Raw genomic sequence first — 24,628 nt, forward strand, 5'->3', positions numbered from 1 at the left:
GTCAACTATGACAGACAAATTGAGATTTCTTTTTCCAGAAAATCACATTGTAGGATTTTTAATGAATTTATTTGCAAATTATGGTGGAAAATAAGTATTTGGTCACCTACAAACAAGCAAGATTTCTGGCTCTCACAGACCTGTAACTTCTTCTTTAAGAGGCTCCTCTGTCCTCCACTCGTTACCTGTATTAATGGCACCTGTTTGAACTTGTTATCAGTATAAAAGACACCTGTCCACAACCTCAAACAGTCACACTCCAAACTCCACTATGGCCAAGACCAAAGAGCTGTCTAAAGGACACCAGAAACAAAATTGTAGACCTGCACCAGGCTGGGAAGACTGAATCTGCAATAGGTAAGCAGCTTGGTTTGAAGAAATCAACTGTGGGAGCAATTATTAGGAAATGGAAGACATACAAGACCACTGATAATCTCCCTCGATCTGGGGCTCCACGCAAGATCTCACCCCGTGGGGTCAAAATGATGACAAGAACGGTGAGCAAAAATCCCAGAACCACACGGGGGGACCTAGTGAATGACCTGCAGAGAGCTGGGACCAAAGTAACAAAGCCTACCATCAGTAACACACTACGCCGCCAGGGACTCAAATCCTGCAGTGCCAGACGTGTCCCCCTGCTTAAGCCAGTACATGTCCAGGCCTGTCTGAAGTTTGCTAGAGTGCATTTGGATGATCCAGAAGAGGATTGGGAGAATGTCATATGGTCAGATGAAACCAAAATATAACTTTTTGGTAAAAACTCAACTCGTCGTGTTGGAGGACAAAGAATGCTGAGTTGCATCCAAAGAACACCATACCTACTGTGAAGCATGGGGGTGGAAACAACATGCTTTGGGGCTGTTTTTCTGCAAAGGGACCAGGACGACTGATCTGTGTAAAGGAAAGAATGAATGGGGCCATGTATCGTGAGATTTTGAGTGAAAACCTCCTTCCATCAGCAAGGGCATTGAAGATGAAACGTGGCTGGGTCTTTCAGCATGACAATGATCCCAAACACACCGCCCGGGCAACGAAGGAGTGGCTTCGTAAGAAGCATTTCAAGGTCCTGGAGTGGCCTAGCCAGTCTCCAGATAATAATAATAATAATAATAATAAATAATAATAATAATAATAATAATAATAATATGCCATTTAGCAGACGCTTTTATCCAAAGCGACTTACAGTCATGCGTGCATACATTTTTGTGTATGGGTGGTCCCGGGGATCGAACCCACTACCTTGGCGTTACAAGCGCCGTGCTCTACCAGTTGAGCTACAGAGGACCACCCCATAGAAAATCTTTGGAGGGAGTTGAAAGTCCGTGTTGCCCAGCGACAGCCCCAAAACATCACTGCTCTAGAGGAGATCTGCATGGAGGAATGGGCCAAAATACAAGCAACAGTGTGTGAAAACCTTGTGAAGACTTACAGAAAACGTTTGACCTGTGTCATTGCCAACAAAGGGTATATAACAAAGTATTGAGAAACTTTTGTTATTGACCAAATTCTTATTTTCCACCATAATTTGCAAATAAATTCATTAAAAATCCTACTATGTGATTTTCTGGAAAAAATTCTCATTTTGTCTGTCATATTTGACGTGTACCTATGATGAAAATTACAGGCCTCTCTCATCTTTTTAAGTGGGAGAACATGAACAATTGGTGGCTGACTAAATACTTTTTTCCCCCACTGTAGCTAAAACAGACAAAGGTTTGTTTAAAAGGGAACATCATTCTTAATTGTGGTTTTTATGCTTATTAACTATTTTCAGATCTTTCAATATTAAATCATATCCTTCCAAAGAGAAATCATGTTTCTTAGGACACCTTAATCTTAAAATGGCTGCCATCTTCCTATGCCATAACTATGTGGTTATTTCAGGATAACAGAGGTCAGGATAAGGTTTGTTTCTTGGAAAGGATACTCATTTGTTCTAAAAGAGTCAGAGAAAAAACGAATGTAGAATACATTAAATAGAAATGAACTAACAATCTCAATTGAATTCTGTATTGTTCAGGGATGCAAACTGGTGAGGGCCCCCCCAAAATAATTTGCACGGAAATGCACGAAAAATCCATATGAAGTGTAAGAACATTTGATTATTTTCCGAGAATAACAAGTACATAATACACATTTGAAAATAGTTTCCTGGGGTAGTGGGAAGTTGGGCTTTTTGGTCTGGGTTTAAGGTTTATCATGACAGAAATAGTTCAGTCTTTAATGCACCTGCATCTGACAAGTTGTTCTATAGAAGTGCATAAAGACAAAGAAAACACAAATCCTGTCTCACATCTCAAACACATTGCTAGGTGCTGACATTTTTTACAAGAGTACATAAGCACAATGAAAGTATTTGAGGAAGAGTGTTATAATGATAAGAAATTCATATAAGTTCAGGAATAAAAGGTTATTGGAGTGTTCCATGCTCAATCAAGCACAATGTACACTTGAATATGTTCAGCTCCCCTTTAAGGGTGGGGGGTTGCCATGATAACGGTGGAGAATCTCAGATGCCTCTTGGCTAAGTTAGCAGTTGCATCAAACTCAAACTAACATTGAAAAATAACCTAGCGTATGAACAAAACGATGTAAATAGCCAAGAAACACGAGCACAAAGTCACAGTTTAGTATACCTTCTGGTAAATCCAACCAACTTTGCCTGTGTGCTTCCCAACAACATTTATTTCAGCACCATACTTACAGTGCCACAGCCTCCCAGTTTGTGGCGTGGAGAGATGACAGAGCCTGCCCACGAAGCACTCACTCTGAAATGACATATACTGTATAACTGCAGTACGCTGCAAATACTGTGTCCAAAATGATACCGCTTTTTTTTACTGCAGTAGTTTTGCAGTGTTATTCTGCAATTACTGCATCCAAAATAGTCGACTGCAGTTGGTGCACTTTTACAGCAGTTTCAAAACTGCAATATTTTTTTGTAAGGGAGTCCCTGCCCATCTTCCGAAAACATCTGAAACCGTACCTCTTCAAAGAGTATCTTAAATAATCCCACAGCACCCCCACTCGCACCCTCTCCTTTTCGTGAACTAACACTCGCACTCGACTTTTTCCCCCCCTTACTAGCTCTTACTTTGCTGATAGCTACTTTATTGAGGATAAATGTACTTACTATGACTGTGATATGTGGTTGTCCAACCTAGCTATCTTAAGACGAAGGCACTAACTGTAAGTCGGTCTGGATAAGAGCGTCTGCTAAATGACAAAAATGTAAATGTATATTATTTTTGTAGGATGCGCAAGGATGCATTCTGTACTTAGTCAATGATTTAGATATGAGAAACTACACAGATCTACTCGATTCACGTGGATGGCCTATTTTGAGATCAAAACGGAGAATATCGCAGAAAGGCGACCAGTTTGCATCCCTGACTGTTACAGTTGATCAGTGGCTGTGTATCCTGGTACCTGTTTTGTCAGTCAGTAGGTACACCAGGCGGCCCAGCTCTTCAGGGATGGTACTGGTCCGTACCACAGTACCAGGGATGTTCTCATCTTTCATGATCATCCAACCATAGGCAGACTTCCCCATGTCCAGATTGACACGCAAGCTGCACATACAAATAAAACAGAGGTCAAGTTCAATTGTGTTCAGCAAAATATGTGTTAATTAAGCAAAATGATTACCATGATTCTATTGCACAATGTCACCAACAATAGTCAAGCAAAGACTCATTAAAGCAGTGAAATGGATGCCATGCTGTACTATAGAGTTGAATACACTATCTATCTATATTGTCTCTACCTATATGTGCCGTACCTGATGGGGATGATGTAGGAGAAGAGCACGATGAAGCGGAACAGGTTGCGGAACCAGGGGCCCACAAAGCCCTGCAGCACTATCATGACAACAGATAGGACCACCTGAGCCAGGAACAGAGCCTTGGTGAGGCGGTTCAGCTCCAGGTCCAGCAGACCCACCTGTAGAGGAGAGAGAGGCCAGGGGTTAGAGCCACCATACTGAGGACAGAGCCACAGGTTAAAAAGGACAGGCAAATCCTCCACTGGGACTAGATATGCTTGGTTTATTTAGCTCCTTATGCATGCATGTGGCTGTTATAGAAGTAGTCCTTCATATAGAGACAGCAGGCACCCTAGTGTATGAACATATAAAGCTAGGTACTGATTGGCCAATAACGCTTAACCTCTACAGGATCGGTGTCCCTATACCGGGACAGTTGCTGCTCAATATGCGATATGTGACTAGAATGGCGTTGTAAACAACAGCCAACTTTCCGGGACATAGACATGTCTTATATGGGCAGAAAGCTTAAATTCTTGTTAATCTAACTGCAGAGTTCAATTTACAGTAGCTATTACAGCTAAAAAAAAAGACCATGCTATTGTTTGTGGATAGTGCACAACAACAAAACACTTTTGTCACGGCAACTGGTTTGATACATTCACCTCTGAAGGTAAATAATGTACTTACAGTCAGTAATCTTGCTCTGATTTGTCATCCTGAGGGTCCCAGAGATAAAATGTAGCATAGCATTTGATCAAATCCATTATTTTATTCAAATGTAGGAACTGGGTTCTACAGTTTGACCCCCTGCTGTCCTGGCTCTGTCAGGAAGTCCAGGACCCAGTTGCATAGGGAGGAGTTCAGACCCAGGGCCCTGAGCTTTGTAATGGGCTTATAGTGAACTATGGTATTGAAGGCCGAGCTTTAGTCAATGAACAGCATCCTCACATATGCATTCCTTTTGTCCAGGTGGGTAAGGGCAGCGTGCAGTGCAATGCCGATTGCGTTGTCCGTGGATATGTCAGGGCGGTAGGCGAATTGGAGAGGGTCAAGTGTGTCGGGGGAGGGAGGATGTGATATGGTCTTTGAGATTAGCCTCTCGAAGCACTTCATGATGACGGAAGTGAGTGCTACTGGTCGGTAGTCATTCAGTTCAGTTACTTTCCCTTTCTTGGGCACAGGGATGATAGTGGGCATCTTGAAGCAGGTGGGTATAGAGGCCTGAGGGCACGGCTAGATATGCCATCTGGGCCGGCAGCCTTGCGAGGGTTAACACATTTGAATGACTTACATATGTCCTCAGTGTCATCGGGGGCTCTCCTCGGCAGCTCAGGGTCATTGTGCCCGAACCTTGACAAAAAGGTGTTTAGCTCGTCCAGTAGGGTGGCGTTGGTTACTGTGATGTGGCTGGCTTTCTTTTTGTAATCCGTGATCGTTAGGAGCCCCTGCCACATACGCCTTGTGTCCGACCCGCTGAATTGCTACTCCACTTTGTCTCTATACTTGTGTTTCGCCATCTTGATCGATCTGCGTAAGTCATATTTGTAAGGAGGACGGGTGTGGGCCTTATACCTGTGTCGAAAAGACGTGTAGCAGTGGTCAAGAGTAGAATTTCTGCGTGTTAGACAGTTGATGTGTTGGTAATAATTTGGAAGCACGGTTTAAGTCGACCACAACAATGAACGCTGCCTCTGGGAATTTCATTTTGAAGATCTTTGAGAGCCTTTTTGGTGTCGGCTTGGGGCGGGATGTACACAGCCATGGCGATAATCCCTGTGAACTCTCTCAGAAGGTGAAAAGGACGACATTTTATGACCAAGTATTCCAAGTAGGAGGAGCAGTACTTTTTCCCCTGTCGCATCAGGTGTTGTTGGTCATAAAGCAGAGCTCACCACCCTTGCCAGAGAGAGCCCACTTCCTATCAGCTCGAAAAAAGTTTAAACCCGCTGGTTGTATATAATCCGTCTGGATGTCGGAGAAAAGCAAAGTCTCAGAAAAACAGACTGTTGCAGGATCTGATGTCCCTCTGGAAGGAGATCCTCGCTCATCAAGTTTGCTCATTAATGATTGAACATTGGCGAGTAGTATGCTCGGTAATAGAGGACAGGTCGCCCGGCGTCTTAATCTCACTAAGACCTCGCCATGTCTGCCTCTCCGTCGGCGTCTTCGATTCCTACTCTCAGGTAGGACTCCCAAGCAGCTCGACGCTTCGCTGAAGAAGCTAGTCCATTGTTCTGCCATCTCAGGGAATTCGGGAAGGTCAGGTGGACGGTCAGTACCCAGCGATTCGTATTTCAAAAGTTCTACCTGGGTGTGTGTAGTAATGCACAAAACAAACTGATTAAGAAAATTAGAGAACAACACAAAAAAGTAAAAACCGGCAGTTTTATCGACCCTCGAGGCGAGGTGCCAGCATCACGCTTACAACAGCTGCAAAACATACAATTTCCCCTACCGGCCCCATTCCCCAGAGAACTGGGAGCACTGAGAGACCAGTGACTGATTTATCAGCTGTAGTTAAATCCCCAGTGTAGACTGGGGTAGAAATATCCTCCCCACCCTGGTGCCTCACTACATGGTTCATTAAAATAAGAATTGAGGACACTGCGCATGCCTGAAAAGCAAAGGATCCCCATTTGCCGGAACAATGGACAACCTACATTTTCTGCGGCTCGCTGAGAATCAGATGAAGTCATTATTAATTCAGTCAGGGGGGAAAAAGGACTGAATAACATCAACCTAAAGTAAATAAATAAATAAAAGTGCATATTTTACTTAATTCATCCCAAACCCATTAAAAGTGAAAGGAATTATTTAATCTGGCTGCGCTGCATGTATTTTTCTGTGTTTGTGGGAAATTTGTGGGAAAAAGACAAAACAGAAAAGGTATTTCAGATCTCTTCGTTTATCACGCTAATCATTCTATACTGAAAAAAAATACAAACGCAACATTCAAAAATTTCAACGATTTTACTGAGTTACAGTTCATATAAGGTAATCAGTCAATTGAAATTAATTAATTAGGCCTTACATTTATGGATTTCGCATGTCTGGGCAGGGGCGCAGCCATTGGTGGGCCTGGGAGGGCATAGGACCACCCACAGGTGAGCCAGGCCCAGCCAATCAGATTGAGTTTTTCCACACAATTAATTACAGACAGAAATACTCCTCAGTTTCATCAGTTGTCCGGGTGGCTGGTCTCAGATGATCCTGCAGGTGAAGTAGTCAGATGTGTAACCACGCCAGCCCAGGACCTCCACGTGGTCTGCAGTTGTGAGGCCGGTTGGACGTACTGCCAAATATTCTAAAACAACGTTGGAGGCGGCTTATGGTAGATAAATTAACATTAAATTCTCTGGCAACAGCTCTGGTGGACATTCCTGCAGTCAGCATGCCAATTGCACGGTCCTCCAAAACTTGAGACATCTGTGGCATTGTGTTCTGTGACAAAACTGCACATTTTAGAGTGGCCTTTTATTGTCCCTAGCACAAGGTGCACCTGTGTAACGATCATGCTATTTAATCAGCTTCTTGATATGCCACACCAGTCAGGTGGATGGATTATCTTGGCAAAGGAGAAATGGTCACTAACAGGTATGCAAACAAATGTGTTCACAGAATATGAGCGAAATAAGCTTTTTGTTCGTATGGAACATTTCTGGGATCTTTTAATTCAGCTCATGAAATATGGGACCAACACTTACGTGTTGCTTTTACATTTTTTCCCCAGTATATAACTGCCAACATGCTCTGTGAGGCACCAGTGGAAATAATATGTGCATTAGAACTTGCATAAACAGGGTTCAATGAGGAACAGACGTTGGGGAAATGTCTCACATCACAGAATGTTTGTTGTTCTTCACAAAGTCAGTTCAACAACATCAAGACAAAGAGTGAAGCTACACCTGATGTCCTGTCACTGAGCTCAAGTGCAAGCATTGTGCTGGCTTGTGTCACAACAGGTTATGAGACCAAAACCTTCTTGTGACTTTAGCAACACTGTATGACTATCTCCCCAATCTTAGTCTCCATATTGGCACTTCTGACATCTCCTTGAAATATTGAATTCCTCTCAGCCGCAGAGTTTACACAAAACACTGGGCCTTGCTGTTCGACCCGCAACATCAGTGTTCTTATTAAAAGGCACTTATGTCAAAAAATGTCCATAGTAAGGAGACAGTGTCAACCAACAAAAGGTTAACACAGAAGAGTGTGGTTGTGGCAAAAATCTTTAGGTAAGAACTCTGTACATACACTACATGACCAAAAGTATGTGGGGACACCTGCTTGTCGAACATCTCATTCCAAAGTCATGAGCATTAATATGGAGTTGGTCCCCCCTTTGCTGCTATAAAAGCCTCCACTCTTCTGGGAAGGCTTTCCACTAGATGTTGGAACATTGCTGTGGGGACTTGCTTCCATTCAGCCACAAGAGCATTAGTGAGGTTGGTCACTGATGATGGGCGATTAGGTCTGGCTCGCAGTCGGCGTTCCAATTCATCCTAAAGGTGTTCAATGTGGTTGAGGTCAGGGCTCTGAGCAGGCCAGTCAAGTTCTTCCACACCAATCTCGACAAACCATTTCTGTATGGACCTATCACTGTGCACGGGGGCATTATCATGCTGAAACAGGAAAGGGCCTTCCCCCAAACTACTGAGTAAAGGGTCTGAATACTTGTGTAAATGCGATATTTCCATTTTTTATTTAATACATTTGCAAACATTTCTAAAAACCTGATTTTGCTTTGTCATTATGGGGTATTGTGTGTAGATTGATGAGGGGAAAAAACGATTTAATCTATTTTAGAAAAAGGCTGTAACGTAACAAAATGTGGAAAAAGTCAAGGGGTCTCAATACTTTCAGAATGCACTGTATGGGTTATATTTGGTGTAACGTTATGACTTATCTGTTGATACATTTTCCCACTACCAAGAAGTCTTACACAAAAGTACATAGAAACACACACAAACAAATCCCCAACTTATTTCTGCCTGCAAAAGAAACATAAACATTCACCTTATTCTTGGGGGAGGAAGTGTTCAGTACACTCCTGGTCTCTTTGCCTGTGTAGATCACCACCCCTATCACTGTGCCTGCCAAACAGAGAGACAGAAGAAAGAAATGCTGCTCATTACCTGGACCACACACATTTCAGACTCATCTCTGTCAAGTAAGACCGACAGCAATGAGAATCAATAATGCTGAGCAGAGGGAGCGGCGGTGGCTGATATGCTCCCTGCTCGTAGCCACTCAGCCCCACAGACAGAGACAGACAGGGGTTTAATGTGTTAGGCACCTGGCCGGACCCTTCCCATGGAATCAGCTCATGAAAGCCGATCGATACTCCACCATCTTTAATTGCCGATTCATTAAGGCCTTATTACAGAAGACAAATGTGCCATTAGTATTAAATTAGCTTAAATGGGAGAGCAAGGCCACTAATACACTTAAATACAGCCCATGCAATCCACCAACTATAAAGGCTAAGCGAGAGAGAGAAAAGGAGATGGAAAGAGAAAAAGGGTCGAGAAATAAACCGTGAAAGATTAGGTGAGGAGGAGAGAACAAATCAAATGTAAATTAATCAATCATCACCTTGACCTAAGATAAAAGGGCAAAAATGTGACAAATGGTTTTGACACAACATGTAGAAGCGTTTTCATTTAAATATGTGAACACCAAAGGCTATCGAGTGTCCTTCTGATGAAAGCCAAGGAGAGTTTTGTGGCCGACAATGACATAGCCATGTAGGAATGATGTCAGAGGACTAAGTTAGGTGGTGTCTGTGCGTGTGTGTGTAAAAGGGGGTCGGGGGCGATAAAGGGGGATGTGTGTTTGTGTGGTCAAAGTCAGGCCAAGGGGGAGAGGGTCACCGCAGATCAATGGTGTGGAGAAGATGGCTGAGAGAGCGTCAAACACTTTCCACTGAGAAAACGGTCCTGTGGGGAATTAAGCTTAGCTGACTGAGGTAGGAGAAAGATTTATGAACTCACATTTATACACATCTTTAAATCTCCCATTTCCACATCATTGTCTATCACTACAAATGTCATTGGGTTAGCTGGGGAATGGGATCCCATGTCATAAACAACTACACATCAGAGATGTCTACGTAAAGCTTGGTTACAAACTTTGGATGCAAAAGTAAAATAAAGCGTTGACCTATCTTGGCCTTTAACAGCAAACATATCATAAACCACACAGTTAAGACGTTTTTTACTTACCAGATGCCACAATAGTGCTGGCCCAAAGGGTGTGGTCAATATTCAAACTCTCATGGATTTGAGGGTCACTGTCTTCCTACAGGGGAGATATACAAAATCGTTATATCTTTATTGAACATTCAAGAAGAACAATGTTACTTTATTATTAATACCCGACAACCCTTCCTTAGAGGGTGCAGCCAGAACACCAGAGAGACATTCAGTACCATTCATTTCCACAAGCACCTGCCACCATGCGTCTGAGCTACATATGTCTTCTCCCTTATCAATACTTTGACTAGATGTGGCGATTGGGAACACAAAAAGAAACAAAGCTTCATAAATTGGTACGTTTAGTTGAAGGGAATCTGTGGGAACGGCCGGGACTAAAAGCACACGTTATGCAAAGGAAGGCGGTGGAACAGAGCGGAGGATGAATGAGCAGAGAAAGTGCTCGCTCACTAAGCCTGGCGTGGCCAAGAGTGAAGGCGATACACAAAGCCCCTCTTTGTGGGGGTCTGCACTAATCTGCCATTAATAAAAACAAATCACTGAGGGAACGGATGGAGGAGAACAGGGAGGACCTTCCTGTGATGTCAGCACTTAGCACCATGCCTCCTGGAGATGCTGCTGCTGCACACACTAGTTTTGATTGTTGCCATTTGTCAACGTGGCATTTCACTTAGTGTTGTTGATCCTCTTACTGTGTTCATGTCATGTACCTTTCACATTTGTTTGACAGTGTGATGTCAGTAAGCTACTTACCCTTGTGAAGTTTCCCTCGAAGTTGTGGATGTCAAGCTGAGGCTTCTGGGCATAGACATAAGCGCTGATGGAGAAGAGGTCCTGAGAGAGGAGGAGAAATGACAGACCTGAATAAAGTACTAGAGTAAATATTTTACTTCATACTTACATTTACATTTACATTTACATTTTAGTCATTTAGCAGACGCTCTTATCCAGAGCGACTTACAGGAGCAATTAGGGTTAAGTGCCTTGCTCAAGGGCACATTAACGTCATTTAGCAGACGCTCTTAGCCAGAGCGACTCACAAATTGGTGCGTTCACCCTATAGCCAGTGGGATAACCACTTTATACTTCAGACAAAGCCTTCCTAACTCTCCCAGAGAGAGATTATCAAAGGGCACCACGGGTCAGGTGTTGAAGAAACCTGTGAGGTTCGCCCAAGATAACACCTGCTATAAAAGGATGGGGAGTGGATGACCGTGTCAGCGAAAATAAGTACCCCGTTCTGCCACCTCTGGTCTCTTGGCCCTCCCACCGCTACATGAGGGCAGCTCCCGCTCAGCCTAGTCCAAGCTCTTCTCTGTCCTGGCACCCCAATGGTGGAACCAACTTCTTCCTGAAGCTAGGACAGCAGAGTATCTTAAATAATACCACAGCACCCCCCACCCACACACACACCACCTCCTCCTCCTCACCCCAAGCTCCATTTCAGTTGTGTGACCTGTCGCCGATCTAACTGCGGTCCACGCCCCTTGTGGAACAGAATTTATTGTAAACATTAAATTATTCAGTCAAACTGCCTCTAAGCACCGGGTCCCCTCAGTTCTGCTCACAGTGCTCCTAGGGTAAGAACATGGCAGGGAGGGGAAGATGATCTTACTCAGCCCCAGTGGAGAGCTGCTGCCAGTAATGCCTCCTACTGATGAAACACAGACACTCTAGAGCCAGACACAATAGAGGCAGAATTATGTCACTTTCTGAGACACAGCTGCAGCAAGTGTCTTCCCACATAGACTAAATGTTTCATCAAGAGAAGAAATGAAAAAGGATGGGGTTCTGAATCAAACGTTCAAATAAATCATGTGTTTATGTGGACAAGAGACATTTATGAGAAAAGTGTATCTGAAGTTAGGATTTGTAACCTCGATTAGTAAACTGGTGAAACATTATGTTTTCCTCTCTGTCCAAAATAAATTGAACTCACTCTTAAGTGTTATTGATTAGACAGGAAACACATAAATCGTGGTCAGTTCAAGAGTGACATGTTCTTCCTGTATAAAGATCATTCAATCATAACACATGGGGCACATAGAGTTGAAGTCGGAAGTTTACATACACTTAGGTTAGGGTCATTAAAACTCGTTTTTCAACCACTCCACAGATTTCTCATTAACAAACTATAGTTTTGGCAAGTCAGTTAGGACATCTACTTTGTGCATGACACGAGTAATTTTTCCAACAAATGCTTACAGACAGATTATTTCACTTATAATTCACTGTATCACAATTGCAGTGGGTCAGAAGTTTACATACACTAAGTTGACTGTGCCTTTAAACAGCTTGGAAAATTCCAGAAAATGATGTCAGGGCTTTAGAAGCTTCTGATAGGCGAAATGACATCATTTAAGTCAATTGGAGGTGTACCTGTGGATGTATTTCAAGGCATACCTTCAAACTCAGTGCCTCTCTGCTTGACATCATGGGAAAATCAAAAGAAATCTGCCAAGACCTAAGAAAAAAACGTTGTAGACCTCCACAAGTCTGGTTCATCCTTGGGAGCAATTTCCAAATGCCTGAAGGTACCACGTTCATCTGTACAAACAATAGTACACAAGTATAAACACCATGGGACCACGCAGCCGTCATACCGCTCAGGAAGGAGGCGCGTTCTGTCCCCTAGAGATGAACGTACTTTGGTGCGAAAAGTGCAAATCAATCCCAGAACAACAGCAAAGGACCTTGTGAAGATGCTGGAGGAAACAGGTTCAAAAGTATCTATATCCACAGAAAAACGAGTCCTATATCGACATAACTTTAAAGGCCGCTCAGCAAGGAAGAAGCCACTGCTCCAAAACTGCCATAAAAAAGCCAGACTACGGTTTGCAACTGCACATGGGGACAAAGATCGTACTTTTTGGATAAATGTCCTCTGGTCTGATGAAACAAAAACAGAACTGTTTGGCCATAATGACCATCGTTATGTTTGGAGGAAAAAAGGGGTCGCTTGCAAGCCGAAGAACACCATCCCAACCGTGAAGCACGGGGGTGGCAGCATCATGCTGTGGGGGTGCTTTGCTGCAGGAGGGACTGGTGCACTTCACAAAATAGATGGCATCATGAGGAAGGAAAATTATGTGGATATATTGAAGCAACATCTCAAGACATCAGTCAGGAAGTTAAAGCTTGGTCGCAAATGGGTCTTCCAAATGGACAATGACCCCAAGCATACTTCCAAAGTTGTGGCAAAATGGCTTAAGGATAACAAAGTCAAAGTATTGGAGTTGCCATCACAAAGCCCTGACCTCAATCCTATAGAAAAGTTGTGGGCAGAACTGAAAAAGCGTGTGCGAGCAAGGAGGCCTACAAACCTGACTCAGTTACACCAGCTTTGTCAGGAGGAATGGGCCAAAATTCACCCAGCTTATTCTGGGAAGCTTATGGAAGTCTACCCGAAACGTTTGACCCAAGTTAAACAATTTAAAGGCAATGCTACCAAATACTAATTGAGTGTATGTAAACTTCTGACCCACTGGGAATGTGATGAAAGTAATAAAAGCTTAAATAAATCACTCTCTACTATTTTTTCGGACATTTCACATTCTAAAAAAAAGTGGTGATCCTAACTGACCTAAGACAGGGAATTTGTACTCGGATTAAATGTCAGGAATTGTGAAAAACTGAGTTTAAATGTATTTGGCTAAGGTGTATGTAAACTTCCGACTTCAACTGTAACTAATAAAAAAAAGGGCCAAGCAGATTCAATAGACATCAAATGTACAGAATATGCATTGGTTAACAACTGTATGGATCTTTTTCAAAAGCGTGTCATAATTCCCTGAAAGTTACAATGACCTCACAGCCTTCTATAAATCATCCTGTTACAGTCAGTAGGGAGGATGGGTTTAATAAAAATGATAAAATTGGGTAATAAATAACACTATGATGATTGCCATCCCCCATCAACTGGAAACCCTATCTGGTGATGCAATCATCCAGTTGACTTGCTGAAACTTTCATTCTTTGGTCACATTAAGTAGTGACATAAAAATAAAGAAATCAGTATCACCTCATCCTAGAGGAAGAAGCTACTGTGTTCTAGGGTGTTCTGGCTGTCATGAGGATAAGGTTTCAATGCCACATTAAAGACAACCTAATACTGACAATGTTTTAATAACACAAAATAGTTAACATAATGACATTTCTCAGTTATAATGGTCACATACTGAGAACAGGTCATTGTACATACCCCCAGAGCAGGTAGTCTTTGTGTGCAAACAACAGCAACTTTCAACTTCCAGTCTGTCTCTCCATCTAATTGGTCCGTCCTGATGAAACATGAACCTAGAAAAACACAAACAGTTTTAAAGTAGGTATGCTTTTAATACCCCATAAAAACAATTTAGTGTATTCAGAGACGTTTAGCCAGTACCTCAAATGTGAAAGAAATGTAGTACAGTGAAAGAAAATGTATATGTTTATCATAAATATCAGTTCTTAGTGTGACAGTATTCGTGTGCTAATGGTCAAACCACTTCAGTATGCCTGCCTTCAACATGTGTGCACTACACGATATAGAGCAATGAGAAACGCCACTTAGCCGTCTACAAGAGCCCAATAAATGCTTAGCGGTCATGAACTGTATTGATCCAAGGTAATATTCCATACGAAATTAATGGATGAGGGTGGCTATTTGACAGAATGGCTAAAGGGCAGCATTAAAATGGGCCCAGGGTGTTAAGCATGATGGAAAAAATATTGTTGAGGATGATTCACGTCTCCTTCCCCCCCCAAGGCTGCTAGCTTAGTGGTTAAGAGCGTTGTGCCAGTAACTGAAAGGTCGCTGGTTCTAATCCCCGAGCCGACAAGGTGAAAACATCTGTCGATGTGCCCTTGAGCAAGGCACTTAACCGTAATTGCTCCTGAAAGTCGCTCTGGATAAGAGCGTCTGCTAAATTACTAATTATTTATTTTAAGACTCTGCTCACATAATACCACTGAGATGTTGCGAGGGCATAAAGACATCAGTGCTCCTTGCGAGGACATATTGGCATATAGGAGAATGATGGAAATGATGCCCAGAGCCTTTATTTCTCCTGATACCTCTCAGAGATGAGCCTGTGATCTGATGGGACCATTGATTCATTGGTATTTACATCATCTGTCACTGGAGGACTCTGGGATGTTGTTTACATTCCCCAGCCAATCAGCCATTGGTAGAGGACACAGAGGCCTTTGATGAGAGGAGTCAGTAATACCACACTGAGATTATCACTGTCCCTTATCGTCATGCAGAAGGGTCATGCATTACATTCTGTAGTACTGTATCTATAGTAAAAGTTACAGGTTATTTTTTATTTTATTTATTTTACTTTGAGGGCAGGGTTTTGTTGGTTGTAAATGCAAAATAGTTTGATTTTGATTCATATTGTACTTTTGAGGGCAGGGTTTTGCATGAGATATGTATAGGTCAAACTGCCACAGCAGACAGTCCCTAAATCTATCAGAAATTATAATCTGTTTTGGACAGAGAGCCAGACCTAGGCGAAATCCTGCTACTTTCCTATAATGTGACAGGAGAGGATGATTGAATTCTGTGAGGACAGGATAGGCTTTGGCAGTCATGGATTTTAATATGTAACACTTTAGAAATTGGAACATGTGTTTATATCAAATACATTTGATTACTTTCATAACTTTAAAGAATCTGTTCAGGTGTTTATCATTCTCACTCTTTATTCAATCTACAGTACTGTTTTCTGGTAAACGTGGTACGAAACTCAACTTTACTTTTCCAGAAAGGTTAGTTTCATTGAGCTACAGTTCAATTAGATAGAAAGACAAGGTGGGATATAAGTGGGATATTTGAACTGACATGACTATACTTTCTCTGCTCTATAACTGAAATTGCACATAAATAAACTCAGCAAAAAAAGAAACGTCCCTTTTTCAGGACCCTGTTTTTCAAAGATAATTCGTAAAAATCCAAATAACTTCACAGATCTTCATTGTAAAGGGTTCAAACACGGTTTCCCATGCTTGTTCAATGAACCATAAACAATTAGGCTGAGAGAGGCTGAACTGAGGGCTTGTAGGCCTGTTGTAAGGCAGGTCCTCACCAGACATCACCAGCAACAACGTAGCCTATGGGCACAAACCCATCTTCGCAGGACCAGACAAGACTGGCAAAAAGTGCTCTTCACTGACGAGCCGCGGTTTTGTCTCACCAGGGATGATGGTCGGATTCGCGTTTATCGTCAAAGGAATGTGCGTTACACCGAGGCCTGTACTCTGGAGCGGGATCGATTTGGAGGTGGAGGGTCCGTCATGGTCTGGGGCGGTGTGTCACAGCATCATCGGACTGAGCTTGTTGTCACTGCAGGCAATCTCAACGCTGTGCGTTACAGGGATGACATCCTCCTCCCTTTTTTTTTGTTGATTTTTTTATTTCACCTTTATTTAACCAGGTAAGCCAGTTGAGAACAAGTTCTCATTTACAACTGCGACCTGGCCAAGATAAAGCAAAGCAGTGTGATAAAAACAACAACACAGAGTTACATATGGAATAAACAAAACGTACAGTCAATAACACAATAGAAGATCTAGAAACAGTGTGTGCAAATGTAGCAAGTTATGGAGGTAAGGCAATAATGTGGTACCCTTCCTGTAGGCTCATCCTGACCCTCCAGCATGACAATGTCACCAGCCATACTGCTCGTTCTGTGCGTGAATGTCAGTGTTCTGCCATGGCTAGCGAAGAGCCCAGATCTCAATCCCATTGAGCATGTCTGGGACCTGTTGAATCGGAGGGTGAGGGCTAGGGCCATTCCCCCCAGAAATGTCCGGGAACTTGCAGTTGCCTCGGTGGAAGGGTAGGGTAACAACTCACAGCAAGAACTGGCAAATCTGGTGCCGTCCATGAGGAGGAGATGCACTGCAGTACTTAATGCAGCTGGTGGCCACACCAGCTACTGACTGTTACTTTGATTTTGACCCCTCCTTTTATCAGGGACACATTATTCCATTTCTGTTAGTCACATGTCTGTGGAACTTGTTCAGTTTATGTCTCAGTTGTTGAATCTTGTTATGTCCATACAAATATTTACACATGTTAAGTTTGCTGAAAATAAACGCAGTTGACAGTGAGAGGACGTTTCTTTTTTTTGCTGAGTTTATTAGCTATGATGAACATGACAGGGGAAAGCATAAAGTTACTGACTGGAAAATGTAATAACACTACTCTATCTGAATAATCCCTTCCCCTAAAGATTGATATGGACCATGTAACTTTGTAGTGGTCTGTTAATGTCAAACTTTGTTGTCTAATTACACAGATGATATTTGTTGTGCTTTGGGAATGTAATGTGCTTAGTCTATGTTACAGACACTTAGAGCTCCTACAACTCACCAGTCTTCTCTGATGTCCTTAGAAATACAATATCTGCAGGGATCCTTTGGTTCTGCAACAAAACATAACATTATAATGAACTAAACAGAAAAAAAGGTGAGAATTAGATAGTAAACTGTCACTAACTAAGAGTATTAACGGTGTCAAAATGTTAGCGAGAGCAGTAACACTAGTCCCGGGATATTCCTGAATAATTGAACAATGTCACTTCCTTGAGCAGGCAGTTACAGTGATCCAGTCATATGAATCATTCAGGGCCATATGATACTCAAATACAAAGTGATTTTACAGGATTACAACATTGCTCACACATTAACAAATGATTCACCTTTTCAACTATGATGAGGTCACCAACTTGTATGTCAGAACTCTTCACTTGAACTTTACCTGAGAGGAAAGTAGCAGAACCAAGGTCAGAAATGTCTGTAAATAGACAGACAAAGAGAAAGGAATCTCTAAAGTGGTTTCTTTACAGACACATTGACTGAAGATTGACTACATCATAAGACACACTATGAATGTTTAAAACAGTGGTGAAATAAAATGCATGTATTGCTCTTTGGTCCTTGAAAAGCATCTACAATAGATGGCCAAAAGTATGCGGACAACCCATCTAATGAGTGGATTCGGCTATTTCAGCCACACCCATTGCTGACAGGTGTATATAATCGTGCATACAGCCATGCAATCTCCATAGACAAAGATTGGCAGTAGAATGGCCCGTACTGAAGAGCTCTATGACTTTCAACATGGCACCGTCATAGGATGCCACCTTTCCAACAAGTCAAACTTCCGCCCTGCTAGAGCTGCCCCGGTCAACTGTAAGTGCTGTTATTGTGAAGTGGAAACGTCTAGGAGCAACAACGGCTCAGCCGCAAAGTGGTAGGCAACACAACTCACAGAACGGGGCCGCCGTGTGCTGAAGCGCGTAGCACCTAAAAATTGTCTGTCCACAGTTGCAACACTCACTACAGTTCCAAACTGCCTCTGGAAGCAACGTCAGCACAATAACTGTTCGTCGGGAGCTTCATGAAATGGGTTTCCATGGCCGAGCAGCCGCACAAGCCAAGATCACCATGGGCAATGCCAAGCATCAGCTGGAGTGGTGTAAAGCTCACCGCCATTGGACTCTGGAGCAGTAGAAACACATTCTCTGGAGTGATGAATATTAATGCCCATGATTTTGGAATGAGTTTTGGCCATGTAGTGCATCTGATGCTGTCTGGTTAAAGAGAGTATGACATTGTTGCTGGCCGAAGCATTGAGTGTAAGGGAAGCCAGCGAGCATTTGGCCTACCTTGATAAAAAAAATATATAAAACAATAGCCATTGAGCTAAACTGAGTGAGCGCAGCTGTGAATGGTCCTGGCGCAACAACAAAAAAGTGTCAAGGGAAGCCAGTTTGGATTTGGCTTCACACCAATCACATCACAAGCCAAACGTCATTGACAGAAAAAAATTTAATTGTTGCATCATCTCGTTGTGACGTTGTCCTCCGGTGGCTAGCTAAAATCGTCCCTTTCCTAAATTAGCCATGGATGGAGATAGGGATTTGGACTTGTGGTTTTACTTAATTCTCTGTACTGGCAAATGATTATAACGGCGATTCTGATCCAACCATAAATTCATACATTGTGGAAGTTCAACGTGTAGCTAGATGTAGTATACTAATGTTAACTAGCTGGCCTGGCGCATCGTTGCCCATGAAAGGAAGTTAGGCTAGTGAGCAAGCCTTTTAACCATGTTGCCTAGGACAACTAAAACTAAAAGCATGTACTGTATGACAGAGTCATAGCCCGTTCAGGCAACATGAAAGAGGAGGATGGCATTGCTGTTTCTCTACAAGTAGGGTGAGTCAACATGTTTTTAATACTTGCCGCACACACACACACACACAAGTACCATGGACAGCCACTTCAGATTTAGCTTACTTTGATTGGCCTAAATCGTTTTTGGTATCTTTTAGTTGTCACTGTATTAGACTCAGCTTAGGCAATTAGATGATGTTGAAGTTGAAATGGTGCTGGAATAGTGAAGAAAGCGCCTGTTTTCTTTGCGACTTGCGGTAACTCTCCGTGGTTCTAAATCAATAGTTATTTAGTAGTCCGAACATGTCGGAAACATTAACTTGATTGACCAAGGTGTAGGTCATGTAACTGTTCGTTACATGCAATATGCTTTGTGGACTTCACAGGACAGATGTTGCTCTCCGGTGTTGTGATGAAACAAAGGTGTGGTTGAATTTATTCTGCCACTGTCTTCTTGTTGTCTCGGCATTAGTTCATATGCCTTGACACCGTGATATATATAGGCCTAACAGGTCACAGAGCACACAACACAATTATCACAACACGTAGGTTGTAATATGGCTTTTTTCCCTGGCTTGGCTTCCCCAGTGATTTTACTCACGCACCGCTACTGCTGGTCTGAGTCATAGACCAAAACATGGGCACACCAGGTCACTCAATTATATCCATTCAATACCCTATTTCGTCTCTCTCCCACACACACACACACACACATTCTCCATGTGAAAATTACATCCCTTTCCAGTGTCATGGATATCACATTAGGGGATTTTCCTCACACACAACTGGGAGATCTTAGATAATACAGTCTTGGAAAATAAATACATGCAATTACTGCAAGAAGAATGACTGTTGTTACAGTGCAGATCCCTGTGAGTGTCGTTTCTTCAATGGGGCAAGCTTAACTACAATATCTCTCAGCATCATGTGACCAATCAACTGTGAGCAGAGGAGTAGCCATTTCCATAACAGTTACAGTTGTATCTTTATCCATACAGAGAAGGAGGAAACATGTTTTGTTATGAACCTCGCATTGTGAGCTTGCTGTAGAGCTGGGAGTTCATCTCCTTGTCCCTCTGGTACCGTCGGACCTCGTCCACCGCCTCACGTACCATTGTAACAGCCATCACAAAGCCCTGGGTGGCAGAAATAAAAACGCAGTTAACATTTACCACACATAACAAGTCCTGTCAGGATGTAATTCAAGTAATACAAGAGTGTTCATATTTTAGGACTGGGACAATGTCTGTTTTTGTGTTAAAAAACACTAAGTTTAGCCTATATAAAGCATTCACACTAATCCTGAAAAGTGAAAAACACATTTACCAGAGGTGCCCAGTACGTGTACAAGTAGCCTATTTTTAGGGCTGGCACGAACTGGGAGCAGGCCACCACTAGAAAGTACAGGTTCAGGAAGAACTTGAACTGCTGGTAGAGAACCTGAGAAGAATAAGAAAAGAGATAGTGATTCAGCATGGTGAGTCAATACACTACCAGCAAGGTGAAACGATCTGCACTGAAGAAGACAGAACGCAGTCAACAGCCACACCGGCTGGGTTACACATCGAAGTGGAAAAGACACAACAGCTCTCCTCTTACTTGTTACACATTAGACTGATAAGGGATGGAAGAAAACAGTATATTTTTAAGTTCTCTATTTAATTACATTGAGGTACAGATTTCACTTTGCAAAGTCACAGTGTTCCCAATGGCAGAGATGGGCACGTCCTGAGTCTGACAGAATAAACTACGAAGCAAAGCAACAGGTTAAATAAGTAGGGCTATGCAATGTAAGGTGCTCATTGTCTTGATAGTACTGTATTGTGTTGGTCTAGATGAGCTTTTGTTTCAAGTGGAAGATATTTCAAGGGGAAATAGCAAGAGTAGACGTATCAGATGGAACACACAACACGACAAGTGTCACACAAGAGTCCCAGGTGTGGTGAACTGACCACATTTTACAGACACTATCAACTTGTGGGTGGTACTTCTGTGGGGAGTTTGAACTTCTTTAGCAGAGTGAGTACAGATTAGGGTTGCAGGAAATATCTGCTTTCAAATAGGTTGCCATATGGATATCGGCCTAGAACGTCATCACTAGTTCAGATAGCATAATTCAGATTTTGAGTAATGATCACAATTATGAGCGCCTGGTTCACAGTCCTAGATTATTAGCCAATAGGATCAATGAATGACGCTCTATAGTTAATGAACTCCTTGACATTTAGGATGAAGCACACTGCTAAATCAATCACTGTGTATTTAATAATTCAAAGTGGAGGAGAAAAAGAGGGTTTGGCTCAATATGGATGAGAATATTTATGTCTGAGAGACAGCTTACATTGTATATCACTCTGACAGAAGGTCAGTCTCTTCATCATGAAGTCATTTGTTTTTTAATAAAGAGCTTTGATTGATCTTAAGCTTTTCCTTCAGAGTAAAACATATGTTGGAAACCTAACATCTCAGTTCGTGACCACAATTTCTTCAACGCATGTTCTATCAATATTTCAAAATATGTTGGAATTGTATACAGCCTGAACTATTATACATTGGTACATCTAAACTGAACAAAAATATAAAACGCAACATGTAAAGTGTTGGCCCCATGTTCCTTGAGCTGAAATAAAAGATCCAATAACTTTTCCATATGCAGAAAACGCATATTTCTCTCTAGCTTTGTACACACATTTGTTTACATCCCTGTTAGCGAGCATTTCTCCTTTGCCAACATAATCCATCCACCTGACAGGTGTGGCATATCAAGAAGCTGATTAAACAGCATGATCATTACACAGGTGCACCTTGTGCTGGGGACAATAAAAGGCCACTGTAAAATGTGCAGTTTTGTCACACAACACAATGCCACAGATGTCTCAAGTTGAGGGAGCGTACAATTGGCATGCTGACTGCAGGAATGTCCACCAGAGCTGTTGCCAGAGATTTAACTGTTAATTTCTCTACCATAAGCCGTCCCAACGTCGTTTTAGAGAATTTGGCAGGGAGAGCGGTTTGAGTGTCCCCTGGTGGATGTGGTGTTATGGTATGGGCAGGCATAAGCTACGGACAGTGAACAAAATTGCATTTTATCGATGGCAAATTGAATGCACAGAGATACCGTGAAGAAATCCTGAGGCCTATTGTCGTGACATTCATCCGCCGTCATCACCTCATGTTTTAGCATGATAATGCACTGCCCCATGTCACAAAGAGCTGTACACAATTCTTGAAAGCTGAAAGTGTCCCATTTCTTCCATGGCCTGCATACTCACCAGACATGTCACCCAATGAGCATGTTTGGGATGCTCTGGATCGACAGCGTGTTCCAGTTCCAGCTAATATCCAGCAACTTTGCACAGTCATTGAAGAGGAGTGGCACAACATTCCACAGGCCCCAATCAACAGCTTGATCAACTCTATGCAAAGGGAATGTGTCACGCTGCATGAGGCAAATGGTGGTCACACCAGATACTGACTGGTTTTCTGATCCACGGCCGTACCTTTTTTTAAGGTATCTGTGACCAACAGATGCATATCTGTATTCCCAGTCATGCGAAATCCATAGATTAGGACCTAATGAATTTATTTCAATTGACTGATTTCCTTATATGAACTGTAACTCAGTAAAATCTTTGAAATTGTTGCATGTTGCATTTATATTTTTGTTCAGTATAATATACATTTATTTTGTCAATTAGCAAGACACATTTCATATATGACCAAACGTATGTGGACACCTGCTCACCTAATATCTCATTCCAAAATCATGGGCATTAATATGGAGTTGGTCCCCCCTTTGCTACTATAACAGCCTCCACTCTTCTGGGAAGGCTTTCCACTAGATGTTGGAACATTGCTGCGGGGACTTGCTTTCATTCAGCCACAAGAGCATTAGTGAGGTCGGGCACAGATGTAGTGCGATTAGGCCTGGCTCGCAGTCGGCGTTCCAATTCACCCTAAAGGTGTTCGATGGGGTCGGGGTCAGGGCTCTGTGCAGGCCAGTCAAGTTCTTCCACACCGATCACGACAAACCCTTTTTGTATGGACCTAGCTTTGTGCATGGAGGCATTGTCATGCTGAAACAGGAACAGGCCTTCCAAAAACTGTTGCCACAAAGTTGGAAGCAAAGAATCGTCTAGAATTTCATTGTCTGCTGTAGCATTTTTCCCTTCACTGGAACTAAGGGGCCTAGCCCAAAGCATGAAAAACAGCCCCAGACCATTATTCCTCCTCCACCAAACTTTACAGTTGGCACTATGCATTCGGGCAGGTAGAGTTCTCCTGGCAGCCAACAAACCCAGATCCGTCCGTCGGAATGCCAGATGGTAAAGCGTGATTCATCACTCCAGAGAACGCGTTTCCACTGCTCCAGAGTCCAATGGCAGCGAGCTTTACACCACTCCAGCTGACGCTTGGCATTGCGCATGGTGATCTTAGGCTTGTGTGCGGCTGCTCGGCCATAGAAACCCATTTCATGAATCTCCAGACGAACAGTTATTGTGCTGATGTTGCTTCCAGAGGCAGTTTGGAACACTTCAGCACTCGGCGGACGCGTTCTGTGAGCTTGTGTGACCTACCACTTCGCGGCTGAGCCGTTGTTGCTCCTAGACGTTTCCACTTCACAATAACAGCACTTACAGTTGACCGGGGAAGCTCTAGCAGGGAAGAAATTTGAGGTACTGACATGTTGGAAAGGTGGCATCCTATGACGGTGCCACGTTGAAAGTCACTGAGCTCTTCAGTAACGCCATTCTACTGCCAATGTTTGTCTATGGAAATTGTACGGCCGGTGTGCTCGATTTTATACACCTGTCCGCAACGGTTGTGGCTGAAATAGCCGAATCCACTCATTAGATGGGTTGTCCGCATACTTTTGGCCATCTATTGTAGATGCTTTTCAAGGACCAAAGAGCAATACATGCATTTTATTTCACCACTGTTTAGCCGAATCCACTAATTTGAAGGAGTGTCCACATACTTTGGCATATATAGCGTATGTCTAAAGAGCACCCTGATCGGTAAGCTAACATACAGCCCTGTGTGTAAACTCACCCCAGGTACAAAGGTGAAAAGGTTGTACTTCTGGTTTTTGATGGCGTTCTTGGGGTACTTCTCCTCACACTTCTCCGGGTGGCCCAGCCACACTGTTCGGGCTTTCAGCTCCTTCTTCCTCCGACACGTACGAGCCAAGCAGTCACAGCAGCTGAAGGACAGAATGAAAGACGTCATCTTCACAACTTTCTTTATTGTGAATAACAAGCCACAGGTGACATTGTCACGAGAATCCCTTATTCCAGTGAGTAGTAGTCCAAGAATGGAAGAAACAAATAAAGAATGACATCTTAAGAAACATAATTGGAATTATGAGTACATACGCCCCAAACAAGGTTTTTGCTTTCATGGTTGTCTTCAACAAACAGAATTACCTAAATAAATAGGACTGCTTTCCTCATGATAGCCTTTGTAAAGGTCTGAAGTG

At 42.7% G+C, this 24,628-nt stretch overlaps 1 protein-coding gene across 3 annotated transcripts in view; it reads right to left on the minus strand.

Annotated features, from left to right (window-relative positions):
- The window catches only part of LOC311113662 (putative phospholipid-transporting ATPase IIB), a gene marked incomplete at its 5' end in the record, with an annotated part of 62,163 nt that overhangs the window by 31,035 nt on the left and 6,500 nt on the right, over window positions 1-24,628 (minus strand). The window contains 12 exons of one of the 3 annotated variants that reach the window (XM_084156939.1): window positions 3,430-3,572; window positions 3,782-3,942; window positions 8,783-8,859; window positions 9,991-10,066; window positions 10,735-10,815; window positions 11,216-11,338; window positions 14,183-14,277; window positions 17,342-17,393; window positions 17,670-17,728; window positions 20,177-20,285; window positions 20,476-20,589; window positions 24,202-24,352. In XM_084156939.1, coding sequence (XP_084013065.1) covers window positions 3,430-3,572; window positions 3,782-3,942; window positions 8,783-8,859; window positions 9,991-10,066; window positions 10,735-10,815; window positions 11,216-11,338; window positions 14,183-14,277; window positions 17,342-17,393; window positions 17,670-17,728; window positions 20,177-20,285; window positions 20,476-20,589; window positions 24,202-24,352 — 1,241 coding nt within the window. Of the gene's footprint in view, window positions 1-3,429; window positions 3,573-3,781; window positions 3,943-8,782; window positions 8,860-9,990; window positions 10,067-10,734; window positions 10,816-11,215; window positions 11,339-14,182; window positions 14,278-17,341; window positions 17,394-17,669; window positions 17,765-20,176; window positions 20,286-20,475; window positions 20,590-24,201; window positions 24,353-24,628 lie in introns of all 3 variants that reach the window. The other 2 variants (XM_084156938.1, XM_084156940.1) reach the window with 2 other exon arrangements.

The sequence above is a fragment of the Coregonus lavaretus genome, assembly GCF_964263955.1.
Source record: "Coregonus lavaretus genome assembly, chromosome: 40".
Classification (NCBI taxonomy): Eukaryota; Metazoa; Chordata; class Actinopteri; order Salmoniformes; family Salmonidae; genus Coregonus; species Coregonus lavaretus.